Source organism: Sus scrofa, chromosome 2 (genome assembly GCF_054392235.1).
Source record: "Sus scrofa isolate SSC_HxYL_T2T_F1_AM1 chromosome 2, Sscrofa_HxYL_maternal_Yorkshire_Landrace_v2.0, whole genome shotgun sequence".
NCBI lineage: Eukaryota > Metazoa > Chordata > Mammalia > Artiodactyla > Suidae > Sus > Sus scrofa.
Genome location: NC_139384.1, coordinates 91,388,695 through 91,406,037, shown reverse-complemented (window position 1 = coordinate 91,406,037; position 17,343 = coordinate 91,388,695). Strand labels below are relative to the sequence as shown.

General features: G+C 39.0%; 1 protein-coding gene across 24 annotated transcripts in view; it reads right to left on the bottom strand.

Moving 5' to 3' along the window:
• UIMC1 (ubiquitin interaction motif containing 1) overlaps window positions 1-17,343 on the bottom strand; it is a 140,094-nt gene that overhangs the window by 94,857 nt on the left and 27,894 nt on the right. For all 24 annotated transcript variants that reach the window (XR_014834622.1, XR_014834678.1, XR_014834677.1 and 21 more), the window contains 1 exon segment: window positions 11,437-11,592. Coding sequence is in view for 11 of the 24 variants with exons in the window: in NM_001097447.2 (NP_001090916.2) it covers window positions 11,437-11,583 (147 nt within the window). In the remaining 13 variants the exon portion in view is untranslated.

Sequence of the window (17,343 nt, the reverse complement as noted above, 5' to 3'; positions counted from 1 at the left end):
AAAATTGTCAAGAAACTAGTAAAAGACAGTAAAACTGTCTTCTTGGACATGCTAGGTGAATCAAACAAAGTAGCTCTAGTGCCATATTCTGATGACATTATAGTTCAACATATTCAGGAGGCAGATCACAATATGGAAAACCAATTAATAAAACAAATAAAGCTGGCAACATAATTTTCATTGCAACTTCATAAATGTACAGATATTGGCAACACAGCAATTCTTTTAAGAAACCTGTGATAAGCTCAATGGCAGAAAAACTCAGTTTCACTGTTAACAAATCTCTTTTAACTATATAAAACCACATAGGATTAAATTTTAAGTTTTACGTTGAAATGGTAAAATATCCTAGGTTAAGGAATTTATGTCATAATGTGCCAGAATCAATACATTGTTTTCATTGCTGAAAAAAAATCAAACTAAATATTACACATAGCAGAAATTATAAATTACATAGACTACTGCATTCAAGAAAATTCTCTTAAAAATTATCTTTATTATGTGATGTTATACAAATGGATCATAAACAACTATTACTACTTACTGACATATGATTATTATTAAAGGGAAAAATTCTGTGGAGAATTCTAAACTACAAAATGAATGTTTAGTGTTTCTGCAACTTTATAAGATGTAAAATGAAAAGCGAGATTCAATTTGTCTAATTGTCCTCAGTATTTTCAATGAAATTAATGCTTCCATGCAAGGAAGGAATCTGAACAACAGAAAGAGTCAAAAGACAAAATTAAAGATTACTGGAAGAATAAAGATTCCACAGATTGTGATATATCCTATAATTTTACAACAAACATCAATGAAATAGGTGGTAATCTTGATACTACCTGCAAAAAGTTGTCATCCAACTTTATGAATTTGATAGAATTTTTTGAATTTTATTTTGTCACCTCAAAGAAGGGTTATTAACCCAGAGGGAATTCATGGATTTGAATTCCATTTCTTTCATCAAAAGATAAACTGTAACTACAAACTTATAGGAAAATTTGCTGGAACTGGCTACCAAGAAGGATCAAAGATGGATCTTGAAATATAACATTTTCTAGCTCATTTTGATTAAAAATTTAAATACCACCATCTTAATGAAACTGCTTTAAAAAAAAACTGTTCTTTCCATTCCTTAATGTAAGAATGATTTCTCTAGGAGTTCCCGTTGTGGCTCAATGATTGACAAATCCGACTAGGAACCATGAGGTTGCAGGTTCGATCCCTGGCCTTGCTCAGTGGGTTAAGGATCTGGCATTGCTGTGAGCTGTGGCATAGACTGCAGATGCGGCTTGGATCCCACATTTCTGTGACTCTGGTGTAGGCCGGTGGCTACAGCTCAGATTCGACCCCTAGCCTGGGAACCTCCATACGCTGCGGGAGCAGCCCAAGAAATAGCAAAAAGACAAAAAAAAAAAAAAAAAAAAAAAAAAAAATTGACTCTGGATATATGATATCCCCTGTGATATTAGTATTATCAATCCAAATCAAAGTAGTAAGTTAAGAAGCAAGAAAACTCACTTATCAAAATAAGAATTTTGAATACTGATAAACACAATGTACACTGAAAGGATATGTACCGACATTTAAAATGGGTTCACTGTTTCACACATACCTTTGTTTAGTTACGACTACAGAAAGAAAAAAATTATGATGAATATAATAGCCATTCTCTATATTAAACTGCCATGAAACACAATTCCAAGGAACATGTACCATTTTTGTCTTTTCTTTTAACTTATATTATATTGGTTCTGACCATATTTATTGAAATAAAACCTCATGTCTGCTACATCTAACAATGAAAGATGTAGGCTCCGGTTCTTTATTTTTATTTATTTATTTTTTTACTTTTTTAAAGTTTATTGCTAAAAACACAGTACTGTATGTTGGAGAGCACAGAAATGCAGACAGTTTATCTAATTTTTTTTATTTTTATTTTTTGTCTTTTTGCCTTTTCTAGGGCCGCACCTGCGGCATATAGAGGTTCCCAGGCTAGGGAATCGGAGCTGTAGCTGCTGGCCTACGCCAGAGTCACAGCAACGCCAGATCCGAGACACGTCTGCGACCCACACCACAGCTCATGGCAACGCCAAATCCTTAACCCGCTGAGCAAGGCCAGGGATCGAACCCACAACCTCATGGTTCCTAGTGGGATTCGTTAACCACTGAGCCATGAAGAGAACTCCTCAGGTTCTTTTTTAAATTTCATTTTTCTGTAATCCATTTTACTGTGCTTTATAAAATATGTCTGTGACAGAGTAGAAATTTTGAAAAGATGCTGGTCTTGCACCACAGGTTATATAAAGAGAACAAACTTAAAATGATCATGAATAAGGACTTGATAAAATAAATTATGGTCCATTCAGAATACTATGCTTCCTTCTAAAAGAAGGAGTTTCTGAGTTCTCGTTCTGGCGTAGCAGAAATGAATCCAACTAGTGACCATGAGGTTGCAGGTTCAATCTCTGGCCTCGCTCAGGGGGTTAAGGATCTGGCATTGCCATGAGCTGTGGTGTAAGTTGCAGGAGCAGTTCGGATCCTGCACTGCTGTGGCTGGTGACTGCAGCTCCAATTTGAGCCCTAGGCTGGGAACGTCCATATGCTGCAAGTATAGCCCTTAAAAAAAAAATAAAGTTGCATATAACCTGTATTTTCAGTGTATATTTGAATTTCAAATTATTTATAATGAAGAAATAAACACCAATTTTGAAAAGACAAAATTACTCCCAGAAAGAAAAAGTCCCATCCTAAGACTTAGTTGCATCATTCATAGAGAAGAGAAGGAGGAAAGAGATAGATGAACAGAAAAGAGACAACTCATGACCACTGGGTGGAGAAGGAAAAGTAAAACTGGGTAAACTACGAATTCTACAGAGGGAGTGGTTTCTCAGGGCTACCTGAGATGCTGTCTCCCGGGCTTGGGCTTAAGTCCTAATTTCACCCCAAATAAAACTCAACCCTCAGGAGTTCCCGTCGTGGCGCAGTGGTTAACGAATCTGACTAGGAACCATGAGGTTGCAGGTTCAATCCCTGGCCTTGTTCAGTGGGTTAAGGATCTGGCGTTGCTGTGAGCTGTGGTATAGGTTACAGACACAGCTTGGATCCCGTTGCTGTGGCTCTGGCGTAGGCTGGTGGCTACAGTTCCAATTCGACCCCTAGCCTAGAAACCTCCATATGCCACGGGAGCGGCCCAAGAAATGGCAAAAAGACAAAAAAAAAAAAAAAAAAAAAAAAAAAAAAAAAAAAAAAAGGTTAAAAACAGCACTACCATTCAATCAATCCAGGAATTTCACTTTGGGTATTTTTCCAAAGAAAACAAAAACACTGGAGTTCCCTTTAGCGGCTCAGTGGTTAACAAACCCGACAAGGATCCATGAGGATTTGTGTTCGATTCCTGGCCTTGCTCAGTGGGTTAAGAATCTGGATTGCCCTGAGCTGGGGTGTAGGTTGCAGACGTGGCTCAGATCTGGCGTTGCTGCAGCTGTGGTGTACCCCGGCAGCTGTAGATCCAATTCAACCCTTAGCCCGAGAATTTCCATATGCCACGGGTGCAGCCCTAAAAAGCAAAAAATTAAATAAATAAATAATAAAAATAAAAGCCAACAAAAATGAAAATATATTTTAAAAAGAATGAACACATATGTATATGTATATGTATGACTGAGTCAATTTACCATACAGCAGAAATTGGTACAACATTGTAAATCTCCTACACTTTAATTTAGAAAAAAAACTGAAGAATGTGGCAAATGGTTAGGTGTAAAACATGAAATAAAGGAAAGAGATAATTCTGAGCTTTACAACAAATGAGTGGTTGTACCACAAAATGAGACAGAAGATAAAGAAGGGGAGAGATGGAGTTTCCATCGTGGCAGAAACGAATCCAAGTTTCAGGTTCAACCCCTGGCCTCACTCAGTGGGTTAAGGATCCAGCAGTGCCAATCACCTCCAGGGTTTACCCTAGCCTGGCCTGCCTGCCTTCTGCAAGAGCTCCGCGGCCCAGAAACACCAAGGCAAGCTCTGCCCAGCCACAGGGAGTCTGCCTCCATCGCAGTTCGGTACTGCCAGTCCCGTGTGCCCTGGGAAGCGCTCCTTTGCCCCCCAGCAGCCCGGTTAGCTGCTCCTGCCCTCAGGAGGTGCTGCACTCCCAGAGAGCTGCTGCCCAGCACCGCCTGCCCCCGGAAGAGCTCCGTGGCCCAGAAGTGCCAGGGCAAGACCTGCCTGGCCACGGGAAGTCTGCCTCCATTGTAGTGCAGACCTGCCAGTCCCACCTGCCCTCAGAAAGTCCTCCTTTGCTTCAGAATGACTCTGCTAGCCCCGCCCACCCTCGGGAAGACCACTGCCTCAAAGAAGACCAGCCAACATCGCCAGCCCTCAGGAAACACTCCACAGCAGTGCCAGGGCAAACCCTGCCCAGCCAAGGGGAGTGTACCTCCACCACGAAAAAGAAAGTAACAATCAAGATGAAGAAGCTCAGAAACCATTCCCAGTTAAACCAAGAGGAGAACTCACCTAAAGCAGTCAACAATGAAACAGAGCTCTGCAGTCTGACAGACTTGGAGTTCAAAAGGGAGATAGTGAAAATACTGAAGGGATTAAGAGAAGATATGAACAGTAATGCACACTCCCTCAGAAAGGGACTAGAAAATATAAGGAGGAGCCAAGAAAAATATAAGGAGGAGCCAAGAAAAAATTCATTTGCAGAGATACAAACTGAGCTAAGGGCAGTAAAAACCAGAATGAATGATGCAGAAGAATGAATTAGTGATGTGGAAGATAGAATAATGGAAATCACCCAAACAGGACAGCAGACAGAAAACCAAATGAAAAATCATGAAAGCAATATAACAGACCTATGGGATAATATAAAGTGGGCCAATCTATGCATAATAGGACTTCCAGAAGGAGAAGAAAAATATAAGGGGACTGAAAATATATTTGAAGAAATTATCACTGGAAACTTTACAAATCTAAATGATACTGATTTCAATACTGAAAGCACAGAGGGCCCCAAACAAGTTGAACCCAAATGGACCCACACCAAGACACATCATAATAAAAATACCAAAAGTTAATGATAGAGGATCCTAAAGGCAGCAAGAGAAAAGCAAAGTGTCAATTATAAGGGAACCCCATAAGGCTATCAGCTGATTTCTCTACAGAAACTCTACAGGCCAGGAGGGAATTGCAAGAGATATTTAAAGCGCTGAAAGGAAAAAATATATAACCTAGAACACTCAATGCAGCAAGAGTATCACTTAAAACAGAAGGGGAAATAAAAACTTTCCAACAAACAAAAGCTAAAAGAATACAGCAATACAAAACCCATTCTAGGAGTTCCCATCATAGCGCAGTGGTTAACGAATCTGACTAGGAACCATGAGGTTGCGGGTTTGATCCCTGCCCATGCTCAGTGGGTTAAGGATCTGGTGTTGCGTGAGCTGTTGTGTAGGTTGCAGACGCGACTCAGATCCTGCGTCGCTGTGGCTCTGGCGTAGGCCAGCGGCTAGAGCTCCAATTAGACCTCTAGCCTAGGAACCTCCATATGCTGCAGGAGTGGCCCTAGAAAAGGCAAAAAGACAAAAAAATAAAATAAAATAAAATAAAAAACAGTCTAAAGGAAATATTGGAAGGGCTTCTCTAAATTAAAAAAAAAAAAAAAAAAAAAGGAGAGAGAGAGATAAGAACTAGGATGGAGGAGGAAACCACAATCAGAGAACAGTCACTCAAATAAGCCAGCATACAGATCTAATCATGAAGATGTTTAAAACAAAATAAAATTAAAAAGAAAAAAAAAGAGACATCAAAATCATAAAATGTGGGCAAGGGAAGTAAGGAAATAAATAGATGCTTTTTTAATTTTCTTTTTTAAATTTTAGTATGGTAATGAAGTGTTTGAACCTACAGGACTATCAGGCTAAAACACACAATTATAGGAAGGGGTTAATATACTTAAAAAACAGGGCAAGCACAAATTGAAACCAAACATTACATTCACAAAAAATGAAAAGAAAAACACTCAAGTCAAAAATAACTGGAGACCATCCAACCAAAAAAAGAAAGGAAGAATGGAGAATCATAGAATCAACTGGAAAACGAGGTTTAAAATGGCAATAAATAATCGTCTATCAATTATCACCTTAAATGTCAATGGACTGAATGCTCCAATTAAAAGACACAGAGTGGCTGATTGGATAAAAAAGCAAAAACCTTCAACCTGCTGCCTACAAGAAACTCACCTTAGGACAAAGGACACATAATAGATTGAAAGTGAGGGGATGGGAAAAAATACTTCATGCCAATGGACATGACAGGAAAGCAGGAGTTGCAATACCCATATCAGACAAAATAGACTTTAAAATGAAGGCCATGAAGAAAGACAATAAAGGACACTATTTAATGATTAAAGGATCCATTCAAGAAGAAGATATTACTATCATCAACATATATGCCCCAAATATAGAAGCACCCAGATACATACAACAAATATTAACACACATAAAAGGAGAAACTGATGGGAATACAATCATAGTAGGAGACTTTAACACCCCACTCACATCAATGGACAGATCCTCTAGACAGAAAAACAATAAAGCAACAGAGATCCCAAAGGAGACAATAGAAAAGTTAGACTTAATTGACATCTTCAGGACACTACACCCAAAAAAATCAGAATACACATTCTTCTCAAGTATGCATGGAACACTCTCAAGAATTGATCACATATTGGGGCACCAAGCTTTCCACAAATTTAGGAGCATAGAAATTATTTCAAGTATCTTCTTTGACCACAATGGCATGAAACTAGAAATCAACCATGGGAAAAGAAATGAGAAAAAACCTACTACATGGAGACTAAACAACATGCTACTAAAAAACCAATGGATCAATGAGGAAATCAAGAAGGAAATTAAAAAATACCTCAAGACAAATGATAATGAAGGTACAACCTCTCAAAATCAATGGGACGCCACAAAAGCAGTGCTCAGAGGGAAATTCACAGCAATACAGGCCTTCCTCAAAAAAGAAGAACAATCTCAAATTGACAACTTAACCCACCACCTAAATGAATTAGAAAAAAAGAACAAAAAACCTAGTCAGCAGAAGGAAGGAAATCGTAAAGATCAAAGAGGAAATCAATAAAATAAAGATTCAAAAAAAAATAGAGAAAATTAATAAAACCAAGAGCTGGTTCTTTGAAAAGGTAAACAAAATTGACAGATCTCTGGCTAGACTCACTAAGAAGAGGAAAGAAAGAACCCAAATAAACAAAATTAGAAATGAAAAAGGAGAAATCACACCAAATACTGCAGAAATACAAAAAAGCATAAGAGAATACTATGAACAACCATATGCCAACAAATTCGACAATCTAGAAGAAATGGACAACTTTCTAGAATCTTACAGCCTGCCAAAACTGAATCAAGAAATAGACCAACTGAACTGACTGAGCACTAGAAATGAAATTGAATATGTCATAAAAACACTCCCTACAAATAAAAGCCCAGGACCAGATGGCTTCACAGGCAAATTCTACCAAACATAAAAAGAGGATCTGGTGCCCATCCTCCTTAAACTTTTTCAAAAGTTTGAAGAAGAAGGAACACTCCCAAAGACATTCTGTGATGCCACCATCACCCTAATTCCAAAACCAGACAAAGATACCACCAAAAAAGAAAACCATCAGCCAATACCTTTGATAAATATAGACACAAAAATTCTCAACAAAATTCTAGCCAACCAAATCCAACAACACATCAAAAGATTGTACACCATAACCAGGTGGGATTCATCCCAGGTTCACAAGGATGGTTCAACATACGCAAACCAATCAACATCATACACCACATTAACAAAAGAAACATCAAAAACCACATGATCATCTCGATAGATGCACAAAAAGCATTTGACAATGTCCAACATCCATTTATAATAAAAACTCCCACTAAAGCGGGTATAAAGGGAACATTCCTTAACATAATGAAAGCCATTTAGGACGAAGCCACAGCAAATATAATACTCAATGGAGAAAAATTGAAAGCCTTCTTACTCAAATCTGGAACAAGACAGGGATGCTCACTCTCACTCCTGCTATTCAACATAGTTTTGGAAGTCCTAGCCACAGCAATTAGACAAACAAAAGAAAAGGCATCCAAAGAGAAGAGATAAAACTGTCACTGTATGCAGGCAGCATGATACCATACATAGAAAACCCTAAGGACTCAACCCAAAAACTACTTGAACTGATTAACAAATTCAGCAAAACAGCAGGATATATGATTAACATCCAGAAATCAGTCACATTTCTGTACACTAACAATGAAATATTAGAAAAGGAATACAAAAATACCTTTTAAAATTGCACCCCAAAAAATCAAATACCTCGGAATACACCTGATCAAGAAGGTAAAGGACTTATATGCCGAGAACTATAAACCACTAATCAAGAAAATTAAAGATGACATAAAGAAATGGAAAGATATTCCATGTTCCTGGATTGGAAAAATTAGTATCTAAAAATGGCCATACTACCCAAAGCAATCTACAGATTCAATGCAATCCCTATCAAACTACCCATGACATTTTTCACAGAACTAAAACAAACAATCCAAAAATTTATATAGAACCACAAAAGACGCAGAATTGCCAAAGCAATCCTGAGGAACAAAAACCAAGCAGGAGGCATAACTCTTCCAGACTCCCAAGCAATATTACAAAGCCACAGTCATCAAAACAGTGTGGTACTGGTACCAAAACAGACAGACAGACCAATGGAACAGAATAGAGAACCCAGAAATAAACCCTGATGCCTATGGCCAATTAATCTTTGACAAAGGAGGCAAGAGCATAAAATGGGAAAAAGAAAATCTACTCAGCAAGAATTGCTGTGAAAATTGGACAGCTGCAAGCAAATCAATGAAACTAAAACATACCCTCACACCATGCACAAAAATAAACTCAAAATGGCTGAAAGACTTAAATATAAGACACCATCAAATGCCTGCAAGAGAACATAGGCAAAACATTCTCTGACATCAACCTCATGAATATTTTCTCAAGTCATTCACCCAAGGCAACGGAAATAAGAGCAAAAATTGGAGTTCCCGTCGTGGCTCAGTGGTTATCAAATCTGACTAGGAACCATGAGGTTACAGGTTCAATCCCTGGCCTTGCTCAGTCAGTTAAGGATCTGGCATTGCCGTGAGCTGTGGTGTAGGCCAGTGGCCACAGCTCCGATTCAACCCCTAGCCTGGGAACCTCCATATGCCACGGGAGTGGCCCAAGAAATGGCAAAAAGACAAAAGGAAAAAAAAAAGAAAGAGCAAAAATAAACCAATGGACCTAATCAAACTGACAAGCTTTTGCACAGCAAAGAAAACAAAAAACAAAAAGACAACTTACAGAATGGGAGAAAATAGTTTCAAATGATACAATGGACAAGGGCTTAATCGCTAGAATATACAAACAACTTATACAACACAACACCAAAAAAGCCAACCACCCAATGGAAAAATGGGCAAAAGACCTGAATAGACCGTTCTCTAAGGAAGATATACAGATGGCCAACAAGCACATGAAAAAATGCTCCACATCCCTGATTATTAGAGAAATATAAATCAAAACTACCATGAGATACCACCTCATACCAGTCAGAATGGCCATCATTAATAAGTCCACAAATAACAAGTGCTGGAGGGGGTGTGAAGAAAAGGGAACCCTCCTGCACTGTTGATGGGAATGTAAGCAAGCTGGTACAACCACTATAGAGAACACTATGGAGGTACCTTAGAAAACTATACATAGAACTACCATATGACCCAGCAGTCCCACTCTTGGGCATATATCCACACAAAACTTTCCTGGAAAAAGACACATGCACCCACATGTTCATTGTAGCACTATTCAAATGAGCCAAGACATGGAAACCACCCAAATGTCCATCGACAGACGACTGGATTAGGAAGATGTGGTATATATACACAATGGAATACTACTCAGCCATAAAAAAGAATGACATAATGCCATTTGCAGCAAAATGGATGGAACTAGAGACTCTCATACTGAGTGAAACAAGAAAGAGAAAAACAAATACCATATGATATCACTTATAACTGGAATCTAATATATAGCACAAATGAACGTTTCCACAGAAAAGAAAATCATAGACTTGGAGAACAGACTTGTGGCTGCCTTGGGGGAGAGGGAGGGAGTTGGAGGGACTGGGAGCTTGGGGTTAACGGATGCAAACTATTGCTCTTGGAATGGATTTACAATGAAATCCTGCTGTGTAACATTGAGAACTATGTCTAAATACTTACATCGAAACACAACAATGGGAGGAAAAAGTATGTATACATGTATATGTAACTTGGCCCCCATGCTGTACAGTGGAAAAATAAATAAATAAATAAAAAGGATGCGGCATCGTCGTGAGCTGTGGTGTAGGTCACAGATGCGGCTTAGGTCCTGTGCTGCTGTGGCTGTGGCGTAGGCCAGCAGCTGTAGCTCTGATGTGACCCCTAGCCTGGGAACCTCCATATGCAGCCCTTAAAAAAAAAAAAAAAAGTGAAGAGATAAACTTGGAGGAAAAAATAATCCACTACCTTACTGGATGTGACCTATAGACAGATAGAAATCTCCAGTAAATAAATGGAAACAGGGAACAAAGGAAAGATATTAAGATGGATACAGCATTGCCCAACAAAACTTTCTATAATGAAGGAAATGCTCTATACTTGGGCTGTCTAACACAACAAACACTAGGTATGACTAGTCTAAGAGAGGAACAGATTTTTTTCCTTTTATTTAGTTTCAATTAATTTAAATTTAAAGAGCTACAGGTGGCTAGTGCTACCACACTGGGTAGAGTGTATCTAGAGATTTAAAAAGCATTTCCATTTGCTTTCTCTCACATTCCATACATATGAAAATTAAGATTTACATTTGATTTATTCAAATAGTTTTAAAGTATCACCTTGGATTAATATATTACAAAACTCAGGAGTTATGATTCATCCTAGACCAAACAGTATGACTTACTTTCTTTTAAGTAATTCTTAATTTCATTTACAAATCAAAATGAAGCTAAGTAAATGAGTTCCCATTGTGGTGCAGCGGAATGAATCCGACTAAGGTTAAAGATCTGGCGTTGCTATGAACTGTGATGTAGGTCTCAGATGCAGCTTGGATCCTGCATGGCTGTGGCTGTGGCTGTGACGTAGGCCAGGAGCTGTAGCTCCGATTCAACTCTTAGCCTAGGAACCTCCATATGCTGTGGGTATGGCCCTAAAAAGGAAAAAAACAAAAAATGAAGTTAAGTAAAAATTGCGTGGTCTGGCAAAGTGTCAATAACGTATAGTCTTACAAAACAAACTAGTCATAAATAAGGAGGCCTGGTGTGAGACCCAGAGCTCCACTCTTCTGAAAACTAACCTCTCCATCACTATCAGATATCACAATGAATCCATCTTCAATTCGACGCTTCTTCTTCACACTGACAGAACTGGCAGTTTCTGCATCTTTTTTCTCTAGGTTCTGAGCTCCAGAGGCTTCTTTACCTTTTTTCTTTCTCCGTGGCATCTTTTTTGTCTGAAATACATGATTAAATGATTTACTTAAAGTTTCCCAGATGTTGTCTGTAAAAAAGAAAGATATCCACCTAACAGAAGTAAAACTGGATCTCTGGACTTTTCTACTACTCATTTAAATTTATATTTTTTTCTATAAGGAAAAATACATACATATATAAATCTCATCTCTTTAGGGGAATTTCAATAGGAATAACATAATTAAATTTATCCTGGTTCCCTAAACATTAATTTAAATGGTTAATTCTTTTTTTTTTTTTTTTTTTTAGGGCTGCAGGTATGGTAGGTATATGGAAATTCCCAGACTAGGGGTCAAAACGGAGCTACAGCTGCAGGCCTAGGCCACAGCCACAGCAACATGGGATCCAAGCTGTGTCTGCAACCTACACCACAGCTCATGACAAGGCCAGATCCTTTAACTCACTGAGCCAGGCCAGGGATCAGACCTGCATCCTCATGAATACTAGTCGGGTTCGTTTCCACTGAGCCACACAGGAACTCCTAGCAGGTTCTCTTAACTACATATTATTTATCTAAAAAATTTTTTTGAATCTAATGCCTCGGAGTTCCCATCGTTGCTCAGTGGTTACCGAGCCTGACTAGCATCCATGAGGACTTGGGTTCAATCCCCGGTCTCATTGAGTGGGTTAAGGATCCGGCATTGCTGTGAGCTGTGGTGTAGGTCGCAGACATGGCTCAAATCCCACATTGCTGTGGCTGTGGCCTAGGCTGGCAGCTGTAGCTCCGATTAGACCCATAGTAGACCCATAGTTTGGGTGCAGCCCTAAAAAGACAAAAGACAAAAAAAAAAAAAAAAAAAAAAAAAAAAGATCAATGGAATAGAAGAAATGAGAGTCCAGAAAAACCCACACATTTACTGTCAACTGCTTTTGATACAAGTATCAAGATAATTCAAAGGGCAAAGTACAGTCTTTTCAACAAATGTTACTAGAAAACTAGATATCCATACACAAAAGAATGAAATTGGACCTCTGCCTCACATAATAAAGGACTGCATGAAACAAGTCACAGAAACGAAAGAGCAAAACCTATAAAATTGTTAAGCAAAACATATGCATAAATCTTTGTGATCCTGGATAGGTAAACAGCTGTCAAATATGACATCAAAAGCATAAGCAACAGAAGAAAAAAATAAATTGGGCTTTATCTTATTAAAAATCTCTGTGTGCCAAATCATAATATTAAGAAAAGTTTTTTAAAAAGAATAAAAAGGAATGGAAAAGGGAGTTCCCATTGTGGCTCAGCAGGTTAAGAACCCAACATAGTGTCTGTGAGGATGCAAGTTTGATCCCTGGCTTTGCTCAGTCGGTTAAGGACCCAGCGTTGCCACAAGCTTCGGCATAGGTCACAGATGTGACTTGGATCAGGTGTTGCTTCAATTTGACCCCTAGCCCAGGATCTTCTATATGCCACACGCGTGGCCCTACAAGGACAAAAAAAAAAAAAAAAAAAAAAAAAATGGGAAAAATATTTGCAAAGCGTCTTTGTAATAGAGGAATTGTATATAGAGTATATAAAGAACACTTGTAACTCGAGTAAAAAGGCATATAAACCAATTATAAAATGAGCAAAGAGTTTGAGATTAGTAGATGCAAACTATTACATTTAGAATGGATAAACAATGAGGTTCTATTGTATAGCACAAGGAACTATATCCAATCTCTTATGATAAAACATGATGGATAATATGAAAAAGAATGTGTATGATGTATGTATATATATATGTATGCATACATACATATATGTATGTGACTGGGTCGGTCACTTTGCCATACAGCAGAAATTGACACGCTGTAAATTAATTATACTTTAATAAAAAAAATTTTAATTAAAATTTAAAAAACAAAATGAGGAGTTCCTATCATGGCTCAGCAGTTAACGAAACCGACCAGCATCCATGGGGAATGGGTTCAATCCCTGGCCTCGCTCAATGGGTTACAGATCACAGCAATGCTGTGAGTTGTGGAGTAGGTCGCAGATGTGGCTCAGATCCTGTGTTGCTGTGGCTGTGGCATGGCCATCGGCTACAGCTCCAATTGGACCCCTAGCCTGGGAACCTCCACATGCCTAGGGTACAGTCTTAGAAAGACAAAAAGACAAAAAAAAAAAAAAGAAAAAAGAAAAAATGAGCAAGAGGAGTTTTACTGTGGTGCAGTGGGTTAACAATCCAGCTTGTCTCTGTGGAGGTGCCAGTTGAATCCCTGGCCCAGCACGGTAGGTTAAGGATCCACCATTGCTGCAGCTGTGGCACAGGTCACAGCTCCAGCTCAGATTTGATCCCTGGCCCAGGAACTTCCATATGCTGCAGGTGCAGCCAGAAAAAGTAAAAAAGAAAAAGGAAAATAAAAGAGCAAAAACATGAACACACATTTCTCCAATGAAGATATACAAATGGCCAATAAGCACATGAAAAGATTTTCAACAGCATTAGTCATCAAGCGAAGGTGAAGATTAATAATGACTATAAAAAAATGGAAAATAGCAAGTGCTGACAAGGATATAGAGAAAATGGAACCTTAATATATTTAGTTGGGGTTTTTTTTTTTTGTCTTTTTAGGGTCACACCTGTGGCATATGGAAGTTCCCAGGCTAGGGGTCAAATCAGAGCTATAGCAGCCGGCCTATGCCACAGCCACAGCAACACAGGATCCAAGACACGTCTGTGACCTACACCACAAATCACAGCAATGCCAGAGCCTTAACCCACTGAGTAAGGCCAAGGATCAAACCTGTGTCATCATGGACACTAGTCAGATTTGTTTCCTCTGAGCCACGAAGGGAAGTCCCCCCTAATATATTGGGTTTTTTTGGGTTTTTTTGTTGTTGTTGTCTTTTTGCCATTTCTTGGGCCGCTCCCTCGGCATATGGAGGTTCCCAGGCTAGGGGTCTAATCGGAGCTGTAGCTGCCAGCCTACGCCAGAGCCACAGCAATGTGGGATCCGAGCCGCGTCTGCGACCTACACCACAGCTCACGGCAAAGCCGGATCATTAACCCACTAAGCAAGGGCAGGGATCAAACCTGCAACCTCATGATTCCTAGTCGGATTCGTTAACCACTGCGCCAAGACGGGAACTCCTCCCCCCTAATATATTGTTGATGGGAAGGTAAAACAGTGCAGCAGTCAAGGTGGGAGGAAAAAAGGAATAAAGTATTGATACATGCTACAACATTAATAAACCTTGAAAATATATTTAGTCAAAGGAGACAGTTACAAAATCCCACATATTGCATTTCATTTATAGGAAATGTCCAGAATTGCAAATCTATAAAGATAAAAAGTAGATTAGTAGTTGTTAAGGACTGGGGGGTCGAAAGGGTTGCACTAAGGGGCAGGGAAATTTCTTTTTGAGGTAATGAAATGTTTTAAAATTGTATACTTTTCAATCACATACCTTATTTCTTAATTGGAAATGTAATTGATGTACCATATTGTTATTTTCAGGCATACTAATAGTGATTTGACACTTGCATACATTATGAAATGATCACCAAAAGTCTAGTAACTCATGTCTCCACACAAAACTATTAAAATAAGATTAACTATAGTCCCATGCTATCTCTTACATTCTCATGGCTTATTTATTTTAACTAGAGATTTGTACCTCAATCCCTTTCCTCTATTTTGCCCCACTTCTAATCCCCCATCCCCTTTGGTAACCACCAGTTTATTCTCTGTACCTAGAAGTTTGTTTTGTTTTTTAGATTCCACATATAAGTGAGATCACACATTTACACTTGTCTTTTTCTGACTTATTTCACTTGGCATAATACTCTCTAGATCTACCCATGTTGCTGCAAAAGGCAAGATTTCAATTTTTTATAGCTGAGCAATATTCCATTGTGTGTGTGTACACTACTTTTTTTTTTTTTTTTTTTTGGTCTTTTTGCTATTTCTTTGGGCCGCTCCCGAGGCATATGGAGGTTCCCAGGCTAGGGGTCCAATTGGAGCTGTAGCCACCGGCCCACGCCAGAGCCACAGCAACTCGGGATCCGAGCCGCATCTGCAACCTACACCACAGCTCACGGCAATGCCGGACCATTAACCCACTGAGCAAGGGCAGGGACCGAACCCGCAACCTCATGGTTCCTAGTCGGATTCGTTAACCACTGCACCACGACAGGAACTCCCCTTTTTTTTGTGTGTGTGTGTCTTTTTGCAACACTACTTCTTTATCCAGTAACCTATCAATGGACATTCGTGTTACCACCATATCTTGATTAAAGAATGCTACATTTAACACTGGTGTCCTGGAGTTCCCATCATGGCTCAGCAGAAACAAATCTGACTGGCATCCGTGATGATGCAGGTTTGATCCCTGGCCTCGCTCAGTGGGTTAAGGATCCGGCATTAAGCTGTGGTGTAGGCTGAATGTGCAGCTCAGATCTGGCATTGCTATGACTGTGGCACAGGCCAATGGCTACAGCTCTGATTCAATCCCTAGCCTGGGAATCTCCATATGCCATGGGTATGGCCCTAAAAAGACCAAAAAAACAAAAAAACAAAACAAAACACTGGTGTACACATATCTTTTCAAATTAGTGTTTTTGTTTTCTTTGAATAAATACTCAAAAGTGAAATTGCTGGATTATATGGCAGTTCTATTTTTTAATTTCAACTGTATAGTTTAAGTGGCTGATTATATGGTAAGTAAACTATATTTCAATAAAGTTGTTTTGATATTTTTTTCTTTTTTTTTTTTGGCCATGCCCTTGGCACGTGGAAGTTCCAGGGCCGGAAATCAAACATGTGCCATAGCCACTGCAGTGACAACACCGGATCCTTAACTCACTGTGCCAGAGAACTCCAAAATTGTTTAAAAAAAAAAAAAAGAATACCAAATGTTGGCAAGGATGCAGAGAAATTAAACTTTTTATCCATTGCTGGTGAGAATATAAAATTCTGCGGCTGCTGTGGCAAATAGCTTGGCAACTCCTCAAAAAATTAATATATCTAGGAGCTCTCTTGCGGACTACTGGTTAAGGACTTGGTGTTGTCACTGCTGTAGTTCAGGTTCAATCACTGACCCTGGAACCTCCAAATGCCACAAGCACAGCTAAGATAAAAAACTTTCAGGAGTGTCCGTCACGGTGCAGCAGAAACGAATCCGACTAGGAACCATGGGTTCGGTCCCTGGCCTTGCTCAGTGGGTTAAGGATCCGGCATTGCCGTGAGCTGTGGTGTAGGTCACAGACACAGATCGGATCTGGCATTGCTGTGGCTCTGGTCCAACTCCAATTGGACCCCTAGCCTGGAAACCTCCATATGCCCCAGGTGTGGCCCTCAAAAGACAAAAAAAAAAAAAAAAAAATTTAAATAAATTTAACTTAAAAATAAAATGCATCTATCAGGTCTACTCCCAGGTAAACACCCAAGAAAGTTAAAAACAAGTATTCAAACAAAAAGTTGAACTTAAATACTCCTAACTGCAATTATTATAATAGCAAAAAATGAAAATAACCCAAATAATGGATACACAAAATGTGGTAACATCCATACAATGCAATATTAGTTAGCTTTAAAAAAAAAAAATACTGATACATGCTACAATATGGATGAACCTTGAAAATTTTTTTTTTTTTTTTTTTTTTGTCTTTTTGCCTTTTCTAGGGCCGCTTTCCGCAGCATATGGAGGTTCCCAGGCTAGGGATCTAATCGGAGCTGTACTTGCCAAGCCTATGCCAGAGCCACAGCAACATCGGATCTGAGCCGCGTCTGCAACCTACACCACA